Source organism: Uloborus diversus, chromosome 9, assembly GCF_026930045.1.
Source record: "Uloborus diversus isolate 005 chromosome 9, Udiv.v.3.1, whole genome shotgun sequence".
Taxonomy (NCBI): Eukaryota; Metazoa; Arthropoda; class Arachnida; order Araneae; family Uloboridae; genus Uloborus; species Uloborus diversus.
The window spans coordinates 145,227,142-145,253,635 of NC_072739.1; the positions used below are offsets into that span (position 1 = coordinate 145,227,142).

A 26,494-nucleotide genomic window follows, 5' to 3' on the forward strand; every position below is an offset into this window, starting at 1 on the left:
ACATAGTTTTGTGATTAAAGTTATGCTTGTTTGTTTTATGAAGAAGGAAAATAAATTCTTCACTAAGGTTATTGGTTTAAGCTTTTTTGCAAAAAGTATAATTAAACATTTTTTGATCTATATGAAAATTATATTGTCATACAACAACTTGCATTAATGTTAGACAGTATTTAAACATACAACGGGGGGGGGGGGGGAATTGCATCAGAATTTAAGCGTGAGAAATTTCTAATCACTTTTTGCTGAAAATTTCAATTAAAACCCCGAAAAGCTGAAAAAATTCTTTTTTTTTTTCAATTTTTTCCGAAGTGAAAATTTACTCCTTCGGAAAAAAACGTTTTTTTTCCGTTTTTTTCGGAAATTTTCCGTTTTTTTTCCGACTGTATTTATCTCTAACATAATGGTGTGTGATGGAAGTATAATAATTTAATAAGGTCTTACTATTTGAGTTACATTAGAAGGAGGTAGAGGTTAAATATATATTGCTTACTGAACTTCATTTTACGAAGTTTTTCCCATGCTTCTTGCATTTTCACGTTAGTAAAAATTTCAATGTAGAACTTAACAGAAATTTAGGGAAAAAGCATTATTAATATAAAGTAATAGCTTAACATGAGGTTCAAAAAATATGAAGTTTTAGTTAAAAAATATTACTGGCATCATTAATTGCACCTGAATAATATTAATCACAAATTGAGAACTTACATTTAAAGATGCATTGGTAATTAAATGCAGTATATTATTACTAGTACTGACTTATAGTTCATATTCCGAAATAATTAGGGACAAAAACAGCTTAACTGGTATTATCTTGTCGAATAAGTTCAAGGTATGGAAGACTGGCTTTGAATCGGTTGCTAACATGACTACATTTCTTACCTCATTTTTTTTTTACTTTTAATATTTGCTTTAATTATTTCTTTTAAATTTTATTTTTGAAAATCCAAATATTTCAACTAAAGAATACTTTTGATATTTGACTTTTTTTGCCTTGAAAGTAGACTTTTCATTCTTGTAATTAAATAGCGAAACTAATGCTACTTCATTTTTATAGCCGTATGTGACTGGTGCCCGATGTGACCAGTGTAAACCACACACCTTTAACCTCCATTCAGACTCGCCTCTTGGTTGCATTGATTGCTTCTGCATGGGTATCACAGAGACATGTTCAAGCTGCAGTTGGTATCGAGATGAAGTAAGGATTTTCTTTGTTATAAGTATACATTTATATAATGTTTTCATTTATAATAATAATAATAAAAGTGAAAAATATTGAAAAGACCACACCAAGAACCCATAGATGCGCAACGAGATAAAGTAAGGTATTGTTTTGCATCAATTTTTGAATTATCTTAATTGCAGCATAAAATATGAAGCATTTTAACTCTTCTCTGCATTAAATCCTGCCAGAAGTTTGGTTAATGAATATATGGATAGATATTTTGTTTAAACTTACTTGCATCTTTTAGCTCATATTCAAATCTCATTTTTATGAGTCTTTGCTGAAAGTCATTTTTCAACATTGAGCTCACATTAGTGAAATTGCCACATTGCAAGTTGCTACTTGAAAATTGGACAGTTTTAATTAGGAAAGTTTTGAATGCAACATACATAAAGAAAATATCAGAAATTAAAGACACGTCTTCTATTAAAAAAAAAATTCATGCTTGCAATTTGAAACTAATCAAATATTTGGCTTTTACAATATCAACTTTCAACTCCATTTCTCTCCACCTTCTCCTTTCCTTATTTATTTTTTTTTTTTTTTCGAACAAACTTTTTTTTTTTTTTTTGTCTCAGATTTCTTATAAATCTTAATAAAATATTTAAATATCAGGTTCAACATTACAAATTAAAAATGTTTATCATATTCGAAAATGAAGATATTGTATGAAAGTTTCAATGCAACATAAAATTTTAAACGTACATGTATCGTGTTGTGCCAATATTAAACCCACACCTATAATTGTGTTCAAACACACTTATTTGTATTAAAAAATGACTACTTTTCTCATTCATTTCTAGTGTAGTACTGTGAGTGAGTGTTTTGTCTTGGCAGCATTGTAGTTTTGTTTAATGTTATTGAATCAAGACTAATAAAAAGGATAATGTTGTGAAATGTCTATGATGTTTAATGCATGCTATAAATACTCCTCTAATTTTCATTCTAAAGATTTTCATTGTCATTATTACGCCCTCATGCTGATTTTATTTCTCTCTTGCAGATTGTTCTTAGTTTTAGTAGCAGTTCTCAAGGAGTCATTTTATCAAATGCTTTAAGAAATTACAATATCAATCAGAATCTTCAAGTAGATGCTCGAAATAAAGAGCTGGTGTTTAGAAATTTTGCTACTCAACCTGCTCAGACCTATTACTGGAAAATGCCTTCAACAATGCTGGGAGACAAAGTAAATATTACTTCTTGAAAATTTTAAAAGCCAATTAACATTTTGAAAAATATTGGCATGGTTTGAATTGTTTATACTTATTTACAGAGTCCAACTAAAATTAAAATCTAATCACCAGGGAAATATTTTAGTCATCACACAATGTTTCAGATTTTATTGCTTTAATGGAAAATTTTGGTGTGACATGGCTGTACACGCATTCTTTTGGAATAATCGAATCCTGTTTCATTAAAAATTTAAAAAAAATAAGGTAGGGAACTGCTTTGAAAAAATCCTTAACTTAAAATATTTGAAAGATATGTTTCTTCTGAAACCTCAAATAATAATAAGTATTTACTCTAAAACTTCAAAGATTTTATGTAAATCAACAACTTTCTGAACTTTTTTGGTGACTAAAAGGCTTGACTCTTCAATCCTAAACTGAATTTGAAAATACTATGTTTTTTTACATTAGGTAACAAAGATGTCAGACGTTAATATGTTGTTAAGAAAAAAAATTTAATAATTAAGAAATCTATATTTTTACAAGTGCAAATATTACTCTTGTAAAATATCATATAGAATTTTTAAGAGAAAATAAATAGTAAAAATATTCTAGACTAAAAATTGTATTTATTTATGGAATATTTTTCAAAAAATCTCGGAACATAAAACTGCTCAACAAATTGCTTGGACGCCTGGAGTTTATCAGACCATGCTTATCACCTTAACCTGATTAATTTTTTTTCACTATTCCTAATTGTCTATTCATAATGTTGTTAGGAATTTAAGTTTAAAATAATGGCTGCCTCGAGGGGAGGGGGTCTGGAATTTTATACTCTTGGGGAAGTTACCAAGCATCTACCCTACGTGATTTTTGAACTGTGCTGCACTGCACCCTATGCATTGTAGCATCGAATATATTTCAGAAATGGAATTTAGAACTCTAACTTGTATTTTGGGTTGCCACAATGGGAGATCACCGTTTTCACTGTGATCTCCGAAAACATATCCTTATTCAGCAAATTTTGCTGAAGATTCGAGAAATTTAGAAACTGTACTGCCATTTTGTGATTGTTTTATTATGATTAATAGTATTACTATTGTAATGATGCCTTTGTATCATCAGATGTACCGTAATTGTGGGTAGATAAGCCGCCCTATCGTATACGCCTAAGGAGAACATATCAAAACATGGTGCTCTGCCTCCTCTCTATATATCTCTCTATATATTTATTTGTATAAATGCGATTATTTATTATAGTTAGAACAAAACTGTAACAAGCGACTGCCCTTGTTGATAGATAGAAATGGAGTAAACTTCGTGTAAAAAAAAAGATCGGAAAATGCTATGGTTACGCAAAAATCTAGTGTTGCCAGATGATATCTACATTTGGTTGGATGACAAGTTTTCAAATCATTGTGTTATACTCGAAAAATTGTTTAACTTTTATCGATTGATTTTTTTTTTTTAAATGCATTTTAAAACATTATTCTGACTATAGGGACTCGAACTCAGACAAGTTAGCGATTCCTCCATTTTTCAGTTTTGTGAAACGTATGGTATCATCTCGAAGCTGGCAACACTGGAAAGAACAACAACAGCGAAAAGCGATAAAATCGGTGCAAATAGCACAGGTTTAAGGGAGTGAGAAATTTAATTTAATGAGAAACCTGTTTCATAGTGCAATTTTCAGTTTTAGGGCCTCATCTGTTTGTTATTTTTATGAATGACATTGATGAAAATATTTCTGGAAACATAAATTGTTTTGCTGATGATGTAAAAGTTATGGGGATTGTAGAGAATGAGGAACAAGTAAAACAGCTTCAAGAGAACTTGATCATATTACTAAGTGGGCAGATGAGTGGGGCATGTCAGTTAATGTAGGGAAATGTCAAGTGCTACACTTTAGTCATGGAAATAAGCATATGAGTTATTATTTACGGGGCTTCATCAATAATCAGGCAGAAAACGTTATTGATCTGGGTATCTTAATAAATCAGGATTTCAAGTTTAGCCAACAGTGAAGCATTGCAAGTAAAAATGTCAACAGAATGCTTGGGTTTCTCAATAGGTCTACTTCAAACAAATCTAAGAATGTTCTTCTGCATTTATAAGGAGTTTAGTAAGAACTCATTTGGAGCATACTGTTCACTTTTGGTCTCCTGATCTCAGGAAAGATATTTATGTATTGGAAAGGGTTCAAAGAAAGACTTTTAGACTAGTAAGGGGACTTTCAGATTTAGATTATAATACTAGATTCGATAGGCTTAATATGTATAGCCTGGAGCAAAGGAGAGTCAGTGGACACAATTCAGTTGTTTTAATTTATCAAAATGAAAGATGTTAATGAGTTAAATTTTAGCACGGAAGGCAGGAAAAGGTGTCATTGTATGAAGCTATTCAAATCTCAGGCTAAACAAGAAATTAGGAAAAATTACTATAGTAGGGCCATGGGCACTTGGAACCGCTCACCGGAGGAGGCAGTAATGATCAAGAGGATTGGATAGCTTTAAGAGAGCCATTGATCTTCATTGGGGACTAATAAACTGACTAGAACCAGTCTAGCTGGCCCTAGGGCCTGTTGCTTGTCGTCACATTTGTGTTTGTATCTTTAATTTTGTAATGAAAAATCTTTGAGCAAAGGGGAGATGGATTCATATACTTTCCTGTTTAGCATTCAACATTTATGGAATACTTACCTTTCGTAATACTTTTTATATCATATAAATAATGTTTAAAAGCATTACACTTGGTTATTTTAAAGGTGGTAGTTTTCCGGGGCTACCCCGGATTTCCGTGTTTTCCGAAAAAGCTTCCCAGGTTTCTTAGTAAGCTTTTCTGTTACTAGCACACAGTGTTAGTAATCTTCAGGGTTTTGTTACTTTTCATCTTTCCAGGTTTTTAGTGTTGAGCTATGACCCCTGTTTTATGCTTCTAAATATTACATATATTATAGAAGGTACTTAATATACTCCTCCTCTCCAACATTTTCATTCCCTCACAGTATGATTGTTCCTGTTAAAAATTCCTATGTTTTATTCATTTATATGCTTAAGTATACTGCATAGTTTCATTAGAATTCTTATAGTTCTGCGCTGATCCTTTTTACACAAATTTAAAAAAAAATATAATTCAATTCTTAACTTTGAATAAAAAATTAAAGTTTTATGCAATTAATATGTATAAAAAAAGTCTTTCAACTCTTGTGCTTTCATGTGCATATATTTTTTATTTTCCATCTTGCTTTTTCAACAGGTAACTGCATATGGTGGAAGACTGAATTATACAATTATGTATGTGCCAGGTAGCAGAGCAGATCCAAACATTGATCCTGATGTTCAAATTATGGTATTTTTTAGCATATTATTTAAGTCTGCTTTGTTATTATCATTATTGTATCACTTTTCTAGAGTTTGCTATAATTTCATACGAAACCACTTATATTACAGGGAAATAGCATAATATTGGTGTATCGGCATTCAGAGCTAATACGACCATCAACTCTGCATTCTGTGTCAATACCCATGTATGAGGTAAGGTGATTTTAAGATCTTGATTAGTTTTTATAAGTTTAAACTAATAAGCTTGTGTAATTGAATTTTAATTTTATTTATAAAAATGTTAAATAAATTTAATTTTTGATTTCCATTTTCTTTTTAACTTTTTGAAAAAATACAAAATTGGGTATTGATGCTGTTCATTTTAGTGTTATATAATTGAGTTACGAGTTGGAAGCTGTTTTGTTAAAATGAAATAATGATGCAACTACAACTTCTTCAAGTGAACCTTTCAACAAATGTTAAGAAACTATGTATAGTAAATTAATTGATTATAACTTACTGCTAGCTTTGGCAATGAAATATTCTTGAACTGATGGAACTCTTTTTCAAATATGTTGAATTAGTCTCAACATAAAGTTGTTAAATAAATGTGCATCAGATTTGTTGATGTATTTCCTCCTTACTTATTGCAACCTGCAATAATGGTTTCCTTGCATCTATTGCAAATTAGCTTAAAAAGAGTCTTTATCCACTGTCAAACTCTGCTATAAAAATTAGATGTTTTCGTAAAGTCACTGTCAGGTGCATGTTCCATAAAAATAACTGAAGACAATATAAAGAAAAAAGAAAGACGAAGTATTGATATAATTTAGTTCAAAAATTCTGTAATTGACTAAGTATTGATATAATTTAGTTGTAAAATTAAGTAATTTGAATTTTTTTTTCATTATTATTTTTTTTTTATTTTTATTTATTTTTTTTTTTTTGCTTAAGAATTTTTATTGGAAATATTACTTTGATTATCACAATTATAAAAAAGTTTATAAGGATTTTTAAGAAAAACCTATTAAGCCTTAAAATTTGGTTTTAGTTCATTAAATTATTGCACTTCAATTCAAGTTATAGAATAATTTATGCAGTAAAACTTTTTTAATTTTTCTATTGACATTTTTTTAAGCTGTGTTGAGCCACCTTGGAATGTGCTTTATGAGTTATGTACTTTTATTTGTCCTTAGAACAACTGAAACTGTTTGTACATACTTCAAAAAATCATTCTTTGTCATTGAATACTTATTTTAGTTCAAGCAAGTAGCCGAATAGAACTATAGAGATTGAAATAACGTTGTCTATTTATCATAGGTTAGCTCATATAAATCTCACTGATGTGAAATAAATCTTTGATTATAATCATTGCTGCGGAAAAAGTATTTTGATAAACTCTTCATTTTTCAGGGTCATGTCATAGTCGCGACATATTTTTGTTAGGCCAAAAAAGGTTTATCTAGATTAGTCAGTCCATTTTAAATTTAAAAGCAGGCATTTATTTTTTTCAAAACAAAAAAAGGAAAAAAATCATATAAAACCAATTTAAATTTAAAATAAAATGTTTGCTACATGAAATACACCGCCAGCTCAGTCAATTCCAGCCGAGGACTGTAGTTTCGTGCTTATTAGCACTCATCAGCCTGGCATAGGAGTGACTGAGCTGGAGGTGGAAAATCTCTTAAGGAAGCCAAGAGTGCCAAACAAACTGGTAGCTAATACAGAATTAGCACTGACCAGACGATTGACCGAAACAATGGTTCGGTTCAACTCGAATATTGAAGGCAAGGCAGGTATATTCAGCTAAAAGCCCGAAACAGCAGTCCTGTGATGGAATTGACCGAGCTGGCGGTGTATTTCATGTATTTCTGCCTTAGCCCTGGCTATAGGGCAGTAACTTATTAAATACAATTTTTGCTGTTTATAATTGTACGTTTATGTACCTTGGTTCAATTTCTGGGTAATTTTGTTTAATCCCTCCCTTTAAATTGAACTACCTAGGTCTCCTATTAGTTGGGTCTAATGAAGTTCTACCCTATTTTTGTCCATCCAATTTCATCCTTTTTTTATTTTCTCTGTAGACATCTTGGCTTCGAGCAGACGGACAACCAGCTACAAGAGAACATCTTTTAATGACATTAGCTGATTTAGATGCAATTTTGATAAAAGCAACTTACACTGGAGGAACTACATCTGCCAGGTAATGTTTCCTTAAAAGCATATTTATTTCACTTTGTTTGTTATTAAAAAATCTAGGCTTTGAGAGAGCATTTACTCAGACATTCATTAGCACTGGCTAGCAACCTACAATTTTTTAATGGTTGCTTTTTTCAGTGTATACTTACTAGCAGATTTTTTTAAATAAAAATTAAATAAATGAATTTATAATAAAGTTTAAAATAAATGACTCATTCATTATTAATAAAAAATAAATTTTATTCAAAAACATATTAATTTCTAAAAATAACTTTTTATTAAGTATGTCATGTACTTTTTGTCTTAAATCCGTTAATTTATTTTATTTTTCCTTAAAAAATCTGTACTCTAACTCTTAAGCTCTTTTTAAATCTGCACATTTTCAGAATGAGTGCTCAGTTCAAAATGTTCAAACCAAAATATTCTATCCAAAACAAAATTAATTTTTGGTGTTGACTATTTTCAGAAATAGTAACTATGCAAAATAGTTTCTATTATCTTTTTTGCATGTGATTTAAGATATTCTATTTGGGAAATATGTGTTTCTAGGTACTGTCAGCCCTCTTCAATTATGTGGCAGATAAAGGAATATCCTATGTATATGAATTAAAGCTACCTGAGGAGAAAGTTTCTCCATAGATGCAATCTTAAAGATTCCTGTTTAATCAAATAATTTCCCCCTCATAAACCAAAGAAACAAGTCTGCTTTTGTAAATATTTTTGCTAAAAATTTTTTTGGATAAATGAATAATAATAATAAAACATGAAAAAAAAAAAAAAAAAAGAAATTTTTTTATGTTTTAACGAACCTTAAAGCACAAAGTGGAAAGTTCCATAAGGCTTTGAATTTGAAGGTAATACTTCTTCCAGTAAACACAACAGCTAAAATGCAGCCCCTTCACTTGGGAATAATAGAAACTTTGAAAAGCTAAGTGGGTATTATAATGTTTTTTATAGTTTGCAAAAAAAGATACAAAAGTGTTCCCAGAACACTTTGAGCATGCAATCCACTGTTATGGTATTTTTCAAGTAGTGTTGGGAAAGCATAAAAGCATAGATTTTCTATTTTAAGTTCTAAGTTACTTGATACATTTGCAATATTTTCGTATGCATTTATAATATGACAGAGTTTGTACGCTCCTTCAAAACTCCTTCATTTAGGAAATTTTTTTGAAGAGCCCTTCAAACTCCTTCATTTTGGTTTGAACTCCTTCAAAACTCCTTTCTTAGTTCAAGACTTCATGGTCTTCCCTATGACAGTAACGTGAAATTCTTTGATCGACAACTTAACTTCATCGCAAAAGTATAAGGGCGATTTTAATGTAGTAATTTCGTATATTTATTTTTTCATAAGGATGTGATTTACAAATTGATCATAGAAGTTATAAAAGTTAAAGGTAAAAATATTATTAGATGACTAAAACATTTCATAAATGAAGTAAACCATGCTTAAATGGTGCTTGGCCATTTTTTAAAGTTATATGATCATTGCTTTTCCCTCCACCCCACTCCCAGCTGCAAAAGTCAATTTGTCTAAGTATTATTTAAATATTTAAAAATACATAAGCAGCTGTACGATATTAAGTGATTGTGTAAGAAACAATTGTGTAGCAAATCGCAGTTATGATATTGTAAAATGAATCATCCACAAGTGATGTCATGCCTTGAGGGAGAAACGGGTTCATGAAATTGTGACCAGGAGAAGAGAGAGGGCGACAAAAAGTAATATCAGGCAGTTATAACAATATGTTTATGAAAAATATGACATGCAACAAGAGGAGGAGTAAGATAAAGTGTGACACTTTGTGACAAAGGGGAAAAGGGTCAAACATGTTGAAAAAAGGTGCGACATAAGACAGCCCATTAGTACTCCTGCAAAATCTTATTTTACTCCTTCAAAACTCCTTCATTTTAATTTTGAAATTGAGTACGAATCCTGTATGAATACTTAATTGTTATTTTTTGTTCTTTATTTAACTTATTTTGAAAACGTTTTACCACTTGCAATCATTGCTTCTTTGAAAGAGCTACTGATTTTTCAATTACATTTGTAAACAACTTTTGTCAGTTTGCTAAGTAAAGAACAAGTTCCCACATAATCAAATATTATGTGTTGGAAAAAACATTTAAGCAGGGCTGACGTTGTATGCAATGCATATTCTTGTCAATCATATTATAGTTATAGATTGTTAAAAATTAAGTTTTCTTGTAAATGTTTATAAAGACATACTTTCAAAAGGATTAGTTATTTTATGCAGTTTTAAAAGCAATTATGCATACTTGATAGTATTAAAATTTTGTTGGACTTAATTTTTCTATCATAATAGGTTAAAATTTTTGGTTTGTTGCAGTTTAGCTGATGTATCACTTTCAATTGCTGTGGATCGCCCCACTGAATACGGTAGGGCATTGGCTGTGGAGCAGTGTCGATGCCCAATCGGATATCGGGGATTGTCTTGTGAAGACTGTGATGCTGGTTACACGAGAACTGGAGCTGGGCTTTACTTAGGACTGTGCGAGCCTTGCTTTTGTAATAGTCATTCAAGTGATTGTGATCCTGAAAATGGAATTTGTAAGGTAAAGAAATTATTATTTTCTTTTTAACATTTGGCGTCTGTTTGCCTGTTTAACCTCCCCCCCCCCAGTGCTAACAGACGTTATTTTATACAAATGTGTTTAAAATAATAAAGTTCAAATGTATACATTTTTCAGAATTGCCAACATAATACTGGAGGAGATTTCTGTGAAGAGTGTCTGTCTGGTTATGTGGGTGATGCAAGTGGTGGAACACCAAATGACTGTCAGCCTGCAATCGGTATATTTTCTTGTTACTTTAATGCATTCATTATGAACTTAGTACTATGTACTGTTTAAATGAAAGCTTCAGACAGTTAACCCGTTCGCACCCAGCGTCACGCGGACGCTACGCAACAATTCCTCTCTTATCAGCCCAGCGGCACGTAACCGCTACGCGCTCTGATCGACGCTGACGTCCCAGCGTCACATATATGCTTTCTCGAAACGGAACGAATTAAATGAATATTTAAACGATAATAGATGGCGCTAAATGGTTATAACTTTGATCTTATTCGAGTCACATGGTATTTGACCTTCATGTACAGGCTTTAGCTTTTTATTTGGGCCTCTCAATGGGATAGATTTTTTTTTAATGTAAACGTCAGTGAATCACTGCTCTGCGCATATGATTTATGAGGTCTCAATTGCTCTTGTTTATATCTTTGCTTCTCTTTTTTTGTGACGAGTTATTGAAAGAGATATACATCTAGCTGAATAAATTATGGGGGAGGGGAGGAAGGTTAAAATATTTTTGCTTATGTGTTCCAGACTTTTGGGATTCCCCGTTCGATGAAAGTACATTAATGATTTCAAGCGGCACTGAAGTTTATGATTATTTTTGAATCCTTTCTGATATTGTTCTTCTTTATTTATTCTTTTTCATTTGGAGACTGGAACATTGCAATAAAAATGGTTAGCGAAGTGAGTGAAAGGGAATGTTTTCGAGAGAATTATGAAGCAATTTTGAGACTTGTTGCGTGGGAATTGAACTAGTTTAAATTCGTTGACCTAAGTTGTTTTAATTAAATTTACATAAGGAACATATTTTTTTGCTACATTTCTTTTTCTTTGATTGCACACTCACGATGTCTAACTCTAACTTTGTTTTTGTGCACATAGTTCAAGTTTTAGTATTCTACTTATTTCACTCCCTTCTAATAATGTAATAGTCTTTATATTAATAATTAGTAATCAGTAGTACATTGTTACAGCAAATTTAAAATTTCAAGTCATTATTTTGAGATGCTGATTTTATATGAATATTTTTGTTCAGTTAGGCTTAACTGCTGTAAATGCTCGGGCCGATGGCGGCGTTCCATTTCGGAACGTTCGGTCCCGTAGCTGCGCTTCGTTTTCTATGCGCCGGTCCTCAAGGGGTTAAGATATATATTTTGGTTTGTTTGTTTTATTAATTTTAAATGAATATCTTGGAACTTTTTCAAAATGGAGTTATAAAATGTTGAACATAAATAACAATAACTGTACTGTACTACCATCACGAGAAAAGCCACTGCCGAAATGTCTGCGCCTGTCTACTGCTATAGCAACGAGGCACGTCTCATTTCTCCAAGGAAAGCTTAATGTTGGAAAAACCCGTACGACTGCACAAAGGCGAGCAGACGAGTGGCGAAATGGCGCCAAAAAGCCTTCCTGCTGACCCTTGCAGAAAATGATCGAAGTCTGTTTCTATGGTAGTGGACGGGCTCAGACTTGACAGCAGGAGCTTTTCTCGTGAAAGCCAGACAGTACCCGGGGCAGATACAGACTACCATTTTAGGGGGAGGGCATCGTGCTGAAGAATGACCCCTCTACCTCCCTATGAACAAACTACGATTTTGGGTACAAAATTTAAAAAAAATTAATAAATTGAAAATGTTACTGAAATTGTTTCCATTTTATTTGTGAACTGTTTGAACACAAAGTGGACAGATAATCTTGTTGGTGGTTTAAAGGGGAGGGGGGATCCTGACACCCAAGACTGTATAGTAATTTTTTGCTCTAAATCTTGTCAAATTTTTTTTAGACCTGAATCCTTGCATGTAAAATAATGAACTGCTTCTTCAGCTCAGGAAGTGCATACAGTTATTGGAGGTGACAACTCCAACAGTCCCATAGAGCTTATGTTTATAGAAGAATACATTTGGCTAAAAATGTTGTTAGTCTCTTAGTATTTTTTTTTTAATTACTAAACTATACAGTTTAAATTATACTACTTTATGCAGTATTCAAATCATTTATTCTTCTGAGACATTAGCACTGTGTTAAAAATATATTCCAATTCATTCCGTTTATTTGGTTGTGTATTTATTAATTTTCTGTTATTTTTATTTATCTTTATTTTTTTTATTCTTTCTCCCAAGACTTCAAATTTAAATATAATTTGACTGTAGCAAATCATTATGAAAAATTCATTTAAATTAACTTTTCAATTATTCATGCAGCACTATGTCACTCTCTATACTTCTACAATGTACATCTTTTAAAATTAAATTTAATAAACCTTTCTTTAATTCAGAACCAACCTGCCAATGTGATTCTCGTGGAAGCCTTGGCCTGGAATGCGATTATAGAAATAACTGTCCTTGCAAAGTAATTATTTTTTTCAACTTTTAATTCAGATTCAACTACTTGAAAATGTGTTTTTCACAATTAATTGAAATTTGCCGTTATTAGCCAAATGTTCAAGGAAGAAATTGCAATAGATGTAAGGAAGGATTCTTTGACCTGGAAGCCAGAAACCCTGAAGGATGTGCTCCCTGCTTCTGTTTTGGGGTTACACAACAGTGTAGTAGCAGCTCATATTACCGAAGTCAGGTAAATAATTTTGGAGTTGTGTTTTATTTTGACTAGTGCCATTTTCATTTAGAGTTATTAAATATAGGGCAGTTTTTGGATGAGGTGGTTTTTAAAGGCTTAAAATTTGATTATTTCTTATATTCTGAAGCAATGTATCATCATTGTGTTCTTTTCTTTTTTTGCCCTTCTGAAAATATTTTGCTTTGACAAGTGTTAGCTGTGAGTAAAATATGTACATGATCCAAAAATCATTCAAATGACTAGATGGATTTAGTAATAATTGTTGTGGATTTTGAAAAAAGAGGGAAACTTACAAAAATATGTATAACCTTTGTGTTTTTCTTGCTTGTTTCTCAATGATATTCCTCTAATTTGCTTTAGTAAAATTATAATTTTCATCTAAATTTATAATTGTGTAATTTCCAACTTTGCTTCTGCATTTGTGTATATTTACTTACAGAATATTACTTAAGCAGATTTAGATAAAGTTGCTAGTAAAACAAATATTGATTGCTGCTTAAATGTTGCTAATAAATTGGTAGATAAGTTTTAATTATGTTAATTTTATACTTAATATTTTAGTTTTCTATGCGAAACAAATGAAAAGTAAAAGTGGAAAAGTACTCTCTAATTTGAAACAGACTAATTAGTGGGTTTGTCGAGTCTTCTCATGTGCTTAAAAGTTTTTTTTTTTTTTAACATAATGGAGCCCTACTATTATTGACCATTAATTTATCTCTGATAGATGTCTTCCTATGCATCTTCGGAATCCTATGATCTGCTGCTTTTGATTTCTAATAGTTAGTGAAAAAAATCCTTTATTGTCAGGAAGGTCTTTGGTCTTTATTAACTTTTGTTCGTTTTTAGGTTAAGACCCTTCAATAAATAAATAAAAAGAAAGAAAAGAATTAAACAAAATTAAATTAATTCAAATTGGGTCATTCAGAGGTATTAAACATGTGATTTTATTATTTAAAAACTATCACTTAAATCAATATTTTGTTTCAAATTCAGAAAAATTAAAAACAAGTTAAAGCATTTAAAAAACATATCTAATTAAGAGAAGGTTTTTCAATACAATTTTTTAACCCTGAGAGGTTAAGTTTTGCTTTCTTGTATTGATTTTTGTTTTCTAAATGTTTGTTAATGTGTTACATTCTTCAGCAAAAAAACTTTTTTGCCTATTTTCATTTCAAATATTGAACAAAAAACATAATTTATTCAAAACTTTTGTTTAAAGTGAACGATATGAAAGAGTAAATATTGCTTCTTAATGTAAGCTCTGTTTGTGAAGCAAGTTTCGCTTCTATTGCTCTTAGTAACAAAATATTGTATCAGAAATCAAAAGTATTACAATGCCTTCTACTTCTTATAAATATTCTTCAATATTGCAGCTATTTTGTAGTCTGTTATTGATGTAGATTAAAAAAAAAAAAAAATCCATAGTAAGTTTTGATGCCATTTGCATTTCTATTGATTATGAGGTCATTCTTGTGCAAATGAATTTCCTTGGTTGTTAACCCAAACTTAAGGGGCAGGAAGGCACATCAATCAACTTTTCTTGGCTGTAGATGTAGCAAAAAGTTTGACCATTTGCGTTTTAACATAATATAGAGAATCCTGAGAGCAAAAATCATGTGCAACTAATTTATTACATTTCTATGACAAAGTTACCATGGCTTTGGACAATAAGAAGCCTGTAGATGTTGTTTACATTGATTTTCGAAAAGCTTTCGATAAGGTACCGCATGTTGCTCTGCTTAGTAAATTAACTGATATAGGAATAGAAGGGAAAACTTTCATTTGGGTAAAAAACTGGCTGATCGGAAGGAAACAAAGGAAAGTTGTAAGAGGAAATTATTCTAATTGGAGTGAGGTTTTAAGCGGGGTTCCTCAAGGATCAGTGTTAGGACCTATTTTGTTCATTGTTTTTATGAACGATATTCATAAAAATATTTCTGGGAACATGAATTGTTTTGCTGATGATGTCAAAGTTATGGGGATTGTAGAAAATGAAGAATAAGCAAATCAGCTGCAAGAGGATCTAGATCATATTACGGAGTGAGCTGATAAATGGGGTATGACTGTTAATGTTGGGAAATGTCAAGTGCTACATTTAGGGCATGGAAATAAGTGTACAAGTTATTATTTGCAAGGTTCAGTCATTAGTCAGACAGACCAAGTTACTGATCTGGGGGGTCTTAATAAGTCAGGATTTAAAGTTTAGCCAAAACAGTGCAGCATTGCTAGTAACAAAGCCAATAAGATGCTTTGGTTTATGAATAGATCTATTTCAAGCAAATCTAAAGAAGTTCTTCTGCCCTTATATAGAAGTTTGGTAAGACCTCATTTGGAGTATGCTGTTCAGTTTTGGTCTCCTTATCTTAAGAAAGATATTAATGTGTTGGAAAGGGTTCAAAGGCGGGCTGCAAGGCTAATAAATGGACTTTCTCACTTAGACTATGATTCCAGACTTAGAAGGCTAAAAATGTAGTCTTGAGCAAAGAAGAGACCGAGGAAACATGATTCAGTTGTTTAAATTTATTAAAAAGAAAGATGTTACGGTGCTGAAGTTTAGCACTGAAAACAGGACAAGGGGTCATTGTTTTAAGCTATTTAAATCTCGGGCTAACATGGATGTTAGGAAAAATTATTATTTTAGCAGGGTAGTGGAACCTTGGAACAGCTTACCGGAAGAGGTGGTAATGAGCAAAGGAGTAGATAGTTTTAAGAGGGCCATTGATCTTCACTGGGGATTGTAAATTGACTAGGACCAGTCTAGCTGGGCCCAGAGCCTGTTGCTGTTCGTCACTTTTGTATTTGTATTTGTATAAAATAATTGCATTTATGAATAAAGTTTTCTTTTGCCCTAGTGTGCTTATTGTTTTACCTGGAGTTTGATTTCAGATTGCAATGAGATTAGAAGACTTGGTAGATCCATACAGTCACAATTTCCAATTAACTACCAGGTTCAGAACACGAACTATAACTGAAGGTATAATTATTAATCCAAGCCAAAATGAAGTCAGTTTTACATCCTTCCCAAGAGATCCTGAACAAACAGAAACATTATTCTGGTCTCTACCTGCTCAATTTTTGGGAAACAAAGTGAGTTTCTTTATTTTTGGTTCATTTTCTAGTATTAAGGTTTTTTCTTTTTTCAGCCTAGGAAGAAGGACTTTGGTTTAAGATCCAATAAAACCATGTGTTTAATAATTTCTGAGTATATTTAAAAACATATTTGCATGTAGGAATAGATTCAAATACCCAATAACAGTTTATTTTTTCAATTATTTTAAGCAGTTAGGTTTTCAGATTAAAAAAATCCATAAATCTACTGCAAGACAAATTATCATAAGATTCATCAAATTTTCTTTTATAAATCAACCCCAGTTATTGCTTAAAAATCAAATCATGTGCTAAAATTACTAGTAAATGCAGGGTAACTTACTTCAAAACGAAATGGAATACCATCATTATACTGCCGTGTGCAGGTAAACAGCAGTAAATGTGTGTCAGATTCCATATTAACCACAGGGAAATCTTGGAATCAGATGTTTTTTTTTAGCGGAAACTAAATAAGCAAGCTTGTACAATAAAGCTAACGTACAATAGATGACAAAAATGCAAAAAAAAAAAAAAAAAAAAATGAAGAATGAAAAATTTGCAATTTTTGCCCTTTACCTGCATATATAGTGTATTATTATTTTTCTTTTTTTTTATTATTATTTTTTTTTTTTTTTTAATTTCAAGGGTGGTCAAAAATGAGCTGAATCAGCTAAGATTCATTTCGAAGTGTTGTTATAGATTTTGTTTGCAACTGGTTCTTTAGTATATTTAAAATGGTTTTATAATTTAATTCTGTATTTTTTAGGTTGGAGTTGTTTTAAAGCAAAAATCCTTTACATCCTTTCCTCACTTTTTCTTTGAATTGTATTAAAAAAATAAAGAAATAAAAGACAGATTTTTTTTCAAAACAATTTTCTCATCGAGTAATGCTTTTAAATTTATTGTTATTAATGAAGTTCAGATATTCTCAGTAATTACTTATATTATTTTATTCAGCTTGCATCTTATGGAGGAAAACTGAAATATACACAACAATATTTAGCTGGAGATGGAGGAGATCTCTATGCTGATGCAGATGTAGAAATGACTGTAAGTTATGTAGGAAATTTTTGAAAAGTATGCACATAGTTCAAGTTTACAGCTGTAGTGACCTGTTATTTTCTTTTCTAGGGAAATGGAATATCAGTGTTTTATGTAAATATCCCAACATTAAACCCTCAAGATATAAGAACATTTAATATAGAATTACGTGAAGTGAGTGTGTTATACTTTATTTATTTTGTCAAATGCTTGCACTTCATTGTTATAAAATTTGCTGTCCCTTTATTGAAAAGAATCAAGGACATTAGTGAAGTTGATTATGAAACTAATTCTATTTTGAACATTTAAGACTGGAACTGGCTTAAAAGAAAATTAAACATGATTCTTATTTTGTTAATTCTTATCTTCAATTTTTTTCCCATTTTAAACAGAAATTTGTAAAAAAAGTAATGGTTTAGTGAAAATTAAGCAACATTCTAAATGCACAAATTTTCAAGAAATGACAGCCAAATGTTTTGGGACTTCAAGGAATTCACTTTCCAAGGCAAAAAGAAATAAGCTTATAGATGCTCAGATGCGTGGAAATCTGACAAACTTATTCTTTTGTCAGATGTGTTAAATTCATATGCTCATTTTTTTTTCTCATTTAAAAATAGATTATTTGTAATCAATCCCAAGAAAGGTGCCTGTATTTTTTTTTTTTTTTTTTTGAAAATTTGTTTAATTTTAACATTTAATGTACAGGGTGTCCGAAAAGTCCTTTGACACATTTAAAAAATTCGTAGAAAACCATCAAATTGTCGTATGAATTTGCGGTTTGCACCATAATACATCACATGTTCAAGAATTTTTATGACATCGTAAAAAAAAGAAGAAAAAAGGCATTTTGCAGTATATGCTATGCTTGTAATTCTTCATTTAGTAATTTTAAGGAATGAAAATTACTAAACGAAGAATTACAAGATAGCATATACTGATACCCTGGCTGCAAAATGCCTTTTTTCTTCTTTTCTTTCCTTTTTCATTTTTTTTTTACGATGGCATAAAAATTCTTGAACCTGTGAAGTATTATGGTGCAAACCGCAAATTCATACGACAATTTGTTAGTTTTCTATGAATTTTTTAAATGTGTCAAGGACTTTTCGGACACCCTTTACTTTTTACTACAAAGGTATATATTTACTAATGATTCTGAATTTTGATTTGTATCTATGTTGATAGAAATGAATTTATATCTTTACAAGCTGAAAATTTCCTATTGATTAAAAAATTTCACTTGAATTTTGTTTAATTTTTTTAGACCAATTGGCAAAGAGTAGATTCTCGAGGCCCAACATCTGCAACACGGGAGGACTTCATGAAAGTACTCGCAAATGTCGAAGCGTTGCTTATTAGAGCTTCATTCCATAACAGGATGCATCAAACGCTTCTACGTGATGTTCAAATGGATACTGCCTTACCACAAAGCACAGGACAAGGCCTAGCAGCAGCTGTAGAACAATGTGTTTGCCCACCTGGTTACATTGGATTATCTTGTGAGGTATATAAGAAGAATTTTTTCATAAAGAAAAATTAGTTTAAAAAGAAGAAAAAAGAACAACTATAGTTGGGGCAAACGTAACCTATCAGCATCGTAATGTTGTGATTAAGATCTGGGTAATGCTGTCAGGTTACGTTTGTTCCAGCTATAGTTGGAAGATTTTTTGAAAATAAGTCCTCATTCATTGCCAAATCAACTTATCACTGGATGTTGTTCTTGCATACTTAAGCTGAAAACACCTGTAAATCACTCTTATCATTCATAAAACTCTGCTGGAGAAACTAATACAATATGATAATAATTGTTTTTCACACTATTTGGTAATCTTTTTTCTTTTTTTAATGTTTTGCTGGTTTTCAGTGTAGTGTTATTAAATGTCACAATCATTTATTTTGTTTCCTTTTGTAACACTGTTATGAATGTGGTTTCTTGATTTTGTTTTTCAATTTTTGTAGGAATGTGCTCCAGGATATATTCGTGATGCCAGTGGACCAGGACTTGGTCGTTGTACACGATGCAACTGCAATGGACATTCTGAATCTTGTGATGCTACTTCAGGAAGTTGTGTGGTAAATACTTCAATTTTTAGTAGTAATGAGAAATTTTACATGTTTCAAACAATTTTCAATTTTAATGAAGCCAAAATTCAGCACACAAACTATAAAAGTTTGTAACTATCAAAATGAGGCCCCAAAGCTGAAACAAATGTCAAAATCTTTGACCTTGTTATTCAATTGACTAAAGCGGGTAAATTTGTGCATTAGGCTAATTGAAAACAAATAAAGTAAAATGAAAATAAATGAATAAAGGAAAAGGAATGTTCTATCTAAACATTGACAAACCAGAATTTTCGAGCATTTTTTAACTTGCTGAACCAAAAATGATAACTTTTTTTTGGTATTTTATTCTTAGGATCAACTTATTTTGAGGAAAAAAAGTAGCAAACCAGTTTCAGACTTCAGATAAAGTTTAAAAAAAGAAAAGTACAGAAATCATTTATTTTTGGAGGGAACACCTGTCGGGAATCTAATGACTTAATTTTGAAGCTTGCTAAACCGAGATTCAAAGCAGTTATTTGAAGATCTAGGTCAAATTCTTACTGTTTCAAATGTACAGAGAACTACTTAAAATTATGAATGTTGAATGTTCTTGAGCCTAATTTCTCACTGCAAATCATGACTCATAGAAAGGGGTTTCAAGATGTTTAGTACAATTTAGAATTCTTTAATGATGATTTTCTATAATAATTGAAATGCTTCAGGACAAGGTGTATTTTCAATAACCTACACCAGAAAAGAAGGGATTTAAAAAATAAAATAAAATCTGATCAGCATAACTAGATAATATAGGTGCACTCCGTGTACGGATACATTTATGCTGTCCAGATACATTTGCTGTAGATATGTGCATTGGCTGTAAATTGTTAATAATATCCATATTAAACATTGATTATCTTCAAAGCTTGAAGATAAATTAATGAAAAATGTTCATTATTGCTTTCATGCAATATGATTAAAAGCAAAAGGAATTTTTTTTTACTAAAAAATTTACCTGCCCACTGCATGTTGATTTTCATTCCTTTAGATAGTTTTGAGCTATGTGTGCAGATACTTTATGTTTTTATTTTACTATGCTGATCAGTTTGGGAGATAGGATGGAAAGATACCATTTTCTTTGTAGTTACGATTTCTTTTAGATTTATTTTCAGTTTTCTTCTTTCTGTGTCAACTTTTTCACTGTTTAAGTTCTAGAAATTTTAGCTAACCATACTGAATATATTCAGAGATAAATTACCGATACAAAAGCACAAAAGCAAGTATTTATGTAATCTTGTACTGTGTACTAAAGGTAAAATTATAGGCACTTATTACTAGTCTTAAGATTGAAATGCAAACTATTCAATATGTCTGTGGATCCATGTACCGTTTTTCTTTTTAAAAAAATGGCTTCAATGAGAATAAATATTTATTTTTTTAATTTGCAATATCACTTAAGTAAATCCTTGGACAATCATATACAGCTCTAACAATTCTTGCTAATTTTCAGCGTTGTCGTCACAATACTGTTGGTGAAAGCTGTGAGCGATGTGCTGATGGGTATTATGGTGATGCAACTCGCGGTACGCCAGAAGATTGTAAGGCTTGTCCTTGTCCTTTAACTACTCCTCCAAATCAGTAAGTTGGTCAAAGAAGTGTTATTAATGATATTCATAGTGCAAAAGTATTTTTAAAAATTTTCTACTTTATGACGTTTTAGGCACTCATCCAATTTTGAGATTGACTAAAATATTTTTTTTTTACTATTTGTGTATTGGGATTTGTATAAGGATTACTGTCAGGATATGTTTCCTTCATACTTTGTAATTGTTTTTGCGAATGTGTGATTAATTTTCTTGAATTGATTTCATGTAGTAGAAGAAAGGATAGATAAATTGCGAACATAATCTGTACATTTTATAGACTAACAAGTTTTTCAATTTAAAAACTGTAGGAATCTACTATTACAAGATTTGTCTGAATTTAATCTGAACACATGTTTTTATTGCTTAAAAAATGCTTTGTTACTCCTGTTTTCAATTCAATGTGGTTTTTATGTAATTTTATTTGGTAATCGACTGAAAGATCCAAAACAGAATGTAGAAAGAAATTAAAACTTGCATTTGAAACAAAAATTGCTAGTTTCAGGACATTTTGATTTTATTTAACTTTTTGGTGTTATATTTGTTTTGTGCAAGACAAGGAGTTATCTACTTTTTCACTACTGAGGGTCATTTGGTACCCTTGCAAATCTTTAGTGAATCTCATATGACAAAAATATTTTCACAATAATTAAGTGAAATGAGATGAATCCATAAGTTTTCTTTTATAAATTTAATTACAACTTTAAAAATGATGTAGAATTTTTACGAACTGTTCGTAAACTACCTGAAAATTGTTTGCGTACCACAGATTGAGAACCACTGCTTTAGACAATGGGATAGATTGTAAATCCTCTGTGAAATGTTTACTATTATTAATCACAGGGTTCGTACGGGTCATGGAAATCCTGGAAAGTCATGGAAAAAAAATAAGTGAATTTCAGACCTGGAAAAGTCATGGAAAATTGAAATTTCCAATGAAAGTCATGGAAATTTATTTCAAGGCATGGAAAAATGTCCTGGATAGAGATGAAATAACATTAACTAATGGAGCATTACAAATATTGAGTGATAGCACATAAGAGCTATTCAAAGTGGAAAATTGAACGATTCCAAAATCAAATCTGAATTTTGAAAAATCATTGCATCCACTTCTGTTGCAGCCGCTTGCCTTTTTTGCGATGTGAATTTACTGCTTGGACACCTCTTATTTTGAATTTACTGTTATTTTCAACACTTCTTATGTTTTATATTCTGTAGTAGCGAGCTTGCACGTTCTTGGTTTTGTCACGCCCACTCGAAAAGGCAATTCAATTGCATCCGAGTTCGATTCCAGCACTCGTAAGAACTTTGTTATTAAATTTATCAGAGTTTATTTTAATTTGTTGAAGGTTTTAGAAAGTAAAGATCTTTAGTTAGGTGATAGAATACAGAAAAGGGGAATTCTAAAATTCTAAAACAGTAATGCCCAACATACGGCCCACAAAACTCATTCATGCGACCCACTGCTACATTCAATGTCAAGAATCAAACATGTTCTGAAATTTCTGAATCTATTAATTTATATGCATTTTAAAAATGTGAAAATAAGTAAACAAAACAAGTACTTTTGAATCAGAAGATTAATTCATTACTAAACGGTTTTTTCAAAAAATATCTGGTTTAGAAACATAAATAACTAAACTATGTGGCTTTACTTTAAAGAACCAAAATACTATCAAGTTATGTGAATGATTAAATGCGCTGTTGACACTGAAAGGCAACTTTTGAAGTAAATTTATTAAAACTTAGTGATGACACATTCAACCTTTGTCCCATTCATTATCTTTCTGCTTGTTTATAAAAAAAATTAGACATTTAAGCATCATAATTTTAGTTTCACTGCGTTATTACTTTACTTAAATTTAAATGATGAAGACAAATAAGAATAGTTTAGTTTTTTAAGTATACACTTATATTTTTTTCATTACGAGTAAGTGCTTCAATGAGACTGCGGCATTTATGTAGACGTTTTGCTAAAACTCATTTCCAAAAATTAGCAAGTTTGAGATTAAATAGCGTTATTCTCTTCGTAAACAAGGTCATGAAAATTTTTATTGAAATCATGAAAAAGTCTTGGAAAAGTCATGGAATGTTTTCATCCAAATAGAGTATGAACCCTGTAATCAGTTCAAGCTCAAATTAAGTTCATTTTGAGACCATGTCACATATTTCTGTTTTGAAAAAATGGTCTTCTAATAGAAAATTATGTCTACAAATCAGTCGGTTCACTAAATTTTGTTACTAAAATAATTCATCCTTAACTTTTGACTTATATAAAAAAAAATCACCTGAAAACCAAAATGTTTTTATTTAAAACTCCTCAATTTCTAAGCCTTAAATTTTGGATGAAAATATCATTCTCAGTGATGGCCTTATGGCTATAGGGATTTCAGATAGAATTTTGATAGATAAAAATGTTCTTGGGGTATGACAAGTCTTTTATCGCAAGGAAAAAGATAACATATTGACTCAAAAATAAAACCTGGACGGAGCCTTAACTGTTTAAAATATGTATAACTGTTTAAAAAATGTACTAAGTAAACTTGTTTTACAGTTCATTAAAATAGCATTGATACAGATTTCCATCCCCCCCCCCTTAAAATGGTGGATAAATGGTAGGTTTTAATTGAACTAAAATGTTGGTAATAAATAGTCCTTTTTAAAAAAACTTTAGCTGTTCTAAAATTTATTTTTGGAGTAGCAAGTTCAGAACTTATGTCTAAAGTTATCAGCAGTTTATCTCAAAGTTATAAGCCTGTACCAGGTTGCCACTTTTTTAAAATGTTGTATCTGTTTAATCTTGAAATGCTGTTGAATTTTTATAGATCTTAAAAATATTTTTTTAATAGATTTTCACCTACTTGTTTCCTTGATAATGATGGACAACCTACCTGTAATGCATGTCCTCCGGGATACATTGGAAGAAACTGTGAAAAGTATGCTGAAGTTTTTGTTCGTAAACATTAGAATATATTTACAGTGCTTGCAATTATTGAAAAATTTATATCAATAACTTTAATGTAAGGGTTAAGATCAATATGAATGTTATTGTTGAATTATAATTACAAAATATTTTTCAAGCAATTGACTAAGTTGTTATGATTTAAGGAAATATAGTTAATAAATTAAAATATATTTTATTTTTACTAAACTCTTTAATTAGAGTAGTATTGTCAAAAGAATGTATTATTTTCATAGTAACGAAAAGAGAAGGTGTAAGCAAAATTTCTGGATAATTCCAAATTTTCTAAATTTGTTAGTTCAATATTTTGAATGCTTTTTTTTTTTTGCATGATTTTCTTTTATCAATTTCTATGCTCTTAAAGTGGTTGTATTTTTAGGTGTTCTGCTGGTTATCGAGGGACTCCCGTACAACCAGGTGGAAGATGTGAACCCACTGGAGGTAATATTTGAAATTAAAGGCTGCTGACATTCTTTTATCTAATTATTTGCTATTGCTGGAATTTGAATCAATGATATCTTTTGTGTATGTACAGTTTTTGTGATTAACTGAAATATTGAACATTAATTTTTTTAAAGGATTTTTTCATATTTGCTTTATTGTTTGTACTTGCTAAATAAATGCATCTTTTTAAATTCACTTTTCAACAGATTGAGAAGTATAACTGCATAAATACAAAAATGCAGTAATTAGCCGTTAGATTATTTTTAGTGCTCTTTGTTTTATAATGCGTTTTTATTTAATACATCTTAATATTATATTTTATGCTGAATAAATAAAAGAATTTTTCATAGTGTGTAACAAATTAATTGAATCTCTTTTAATTTACATTCTTTGTATTTTCTGATGCAATATTTGTTGTTTACTTGCCCACATAAAATGTGCAAGATTAATTCTTTAGGCTTTGTTCTCAAGCTCTCTGTTGATCCAACATATGTCGTTAAGCGTGTTGGGGAGATGTTGGTGATTGATTGCAAAATCATCAGCAATTCGCCTTTTCGAGTTGTTTGGCTCCATAACAATGATACAGTACAGCAATCCAAATCTGGAGTATTTATCAACAATACTGCCGAAGGAAGCCAACTTGCGATTTCGGTTGTCTCTAAAAGCCATCAGGGATTGTACACCTGTCGAGCCATTTCAAAAAACAGGAGCATCCAGAAGGTTTCCCAGCTGGTTGTTTTGGGTAAAGTTGATTCAAGTAAAGAAGGGAATATCGACTTTGGCACTCATAGTATGAGGCTCTGCTAGAAAAATCTAGCTTCTTTTTCATTGTGCATCTTCTTTGTTAGCATTTCAGTGTTGAAAAAAGTGTGAAAACACTTAAGTGTTGGTAAAGTTTGGCTGCTGTGTTCTTTTATATGTTGATTCTTAATTTTTCATTTTATGGAGCAAACTTTTAACAAACCTTCATTGCTCTGAGATACGTAATGTTTGTGACTTTGTAGTAAGTGTTTGTTATTGCTTTTGTAGTTTAGCAGTTATTTAGTCATCTTTAGAATATTCTCTTTGTGTCATTATTCTATCCAGCACTATTTTTTTTTTCCAAAATGTCTTTCGTGCATAGGATTTTAATGCATATCATGTAAGTTTCCCTCAGGAATTTATTTTAGTGTTAGCTTAATATTTAGCAGTAATAAAGTCAGGAGCAATAAAATGTTTTTTATTGGAATATATTTTTTGATATAGGTTCTGAAATTATGAAACTTAGCTAAGTGTTTTCCCAAATCAAAATGAAATTGATACATTTCACTTTGAGTTACTAGTAGTATTATTAATGCACTCAAGGGAAAACAAATGACCTGAAACACTATTCATTTTCTTTTAGCCATAAACTTACAATGGTCTAAATTTTTAAACATATCATGACTTTATTCAAACTTCAAGAATCAGGCATAGTTTTGAACTATTGGCATGAAAAATGGGGAAAAAAAATAACATGTATCCTTTGAAAAACTTTTTTTTTTCTTGAAGCAGTAAGAAGTTTCAATAAAAGTCTGGTTGATAAATGGCTGTAAAACAAAGTACCAATATCAAGTGTTAGGCCCATCATCTAGAAAAACTACTAAGTTTTGCAAGGAAGCTACTGGTGTGAGATTCATGTACATATATGATTTATCTACAATATTCTACTGCAGTTGCCGCTCAAAACATTGACCAAGTACTTGAACGGACTACAGCCCATGAACTAACTAGTCAACTGTGGTTTGCAAGGTCATGAAGTGATGAATGCTTGACTATGAATATGGACATGAAAAATAAATGGTCACAGGAAATTTGATTTGTAAAGATATGCTTTTTTGTGGGATTGAAGTCAAATCATGGAGATATGCTTCTTTGTGGGATTGAAGTCAAATCATGGAGATATGCTTCTTTGTGGGATTGAAGTCAAATCATGGAGAAATGCTGTGTAACACCTA

At 30.8% G+C, this 26,494-nt stretch overlaps 1 protein-coding gene across 1 annotated transcript in view; it reads left to right on the top strand.

Annotated features, from left to right (window-relative positions):
- Positions 1-26,494, top strand: part of LOC129230548 (basement membrane-specific heparan sulfate proteoglycan core protein-like) — a 410,163-nt gene that overhangs the window by 321,127 nt on the left and 62,542 nt on the right. The window contains exons 49-65 of the mRNA XM_054864952.1: positions 1,055-1,195; positions 2,226-2,408; positions 5,647-5,739; positions 5,841-5,924; positions 7,796-7,914; positions 10,262-10,487; positions 10,623-10,725; positions 13,003-13,076; positions 13,161-13,301; positions 16,191-16,391; positions 17,349-17,441; positions 17,523-17,606; positions 18,694-18,933; positions 19,389-19,502; positions 20,980-21,107; positions 23,962-24,048; positions 24,454-24,515. Coding sequence (XP_054720927.1) covers positions 1,055-1,195; positions 2,226-2,408; positions 5,647-5,739; positions 5,841-5,924; positions 7,796-7,914; positions 10,262-10,487; positions 10,623-10,725; positions 13,003-13,076; positions 13,161-13,301; positions 16,191-16,391; positions 17,349-17,441; positions 17,523-17,606; positions 18,694-18,933; positions 19,389-19,502; positions 20,980-21,107; positions 23,962-24,048; positions 24,454-24,515 — 2,173 coding nt within the window. The remainder of the gene's footprint in view (positions 1-1,054; positions 1,196-2,225; positions 2,409-5,646; positions 5,740-5,840; positions 5,925-7,795; positions 7,915-10,261; positions 10,488-10,622; positions 10,726-13,002; positions 13,077-13,160; positions 13,302-16,190; positions 16,392-17,348; positions 17,442-17,522; positions 17,607-18,693; positions 18,934-19,388; positions 19,503-20,979; positions 21,108-23,961; positions 24,049-24,453; positions 24,516-26,494) is intronic.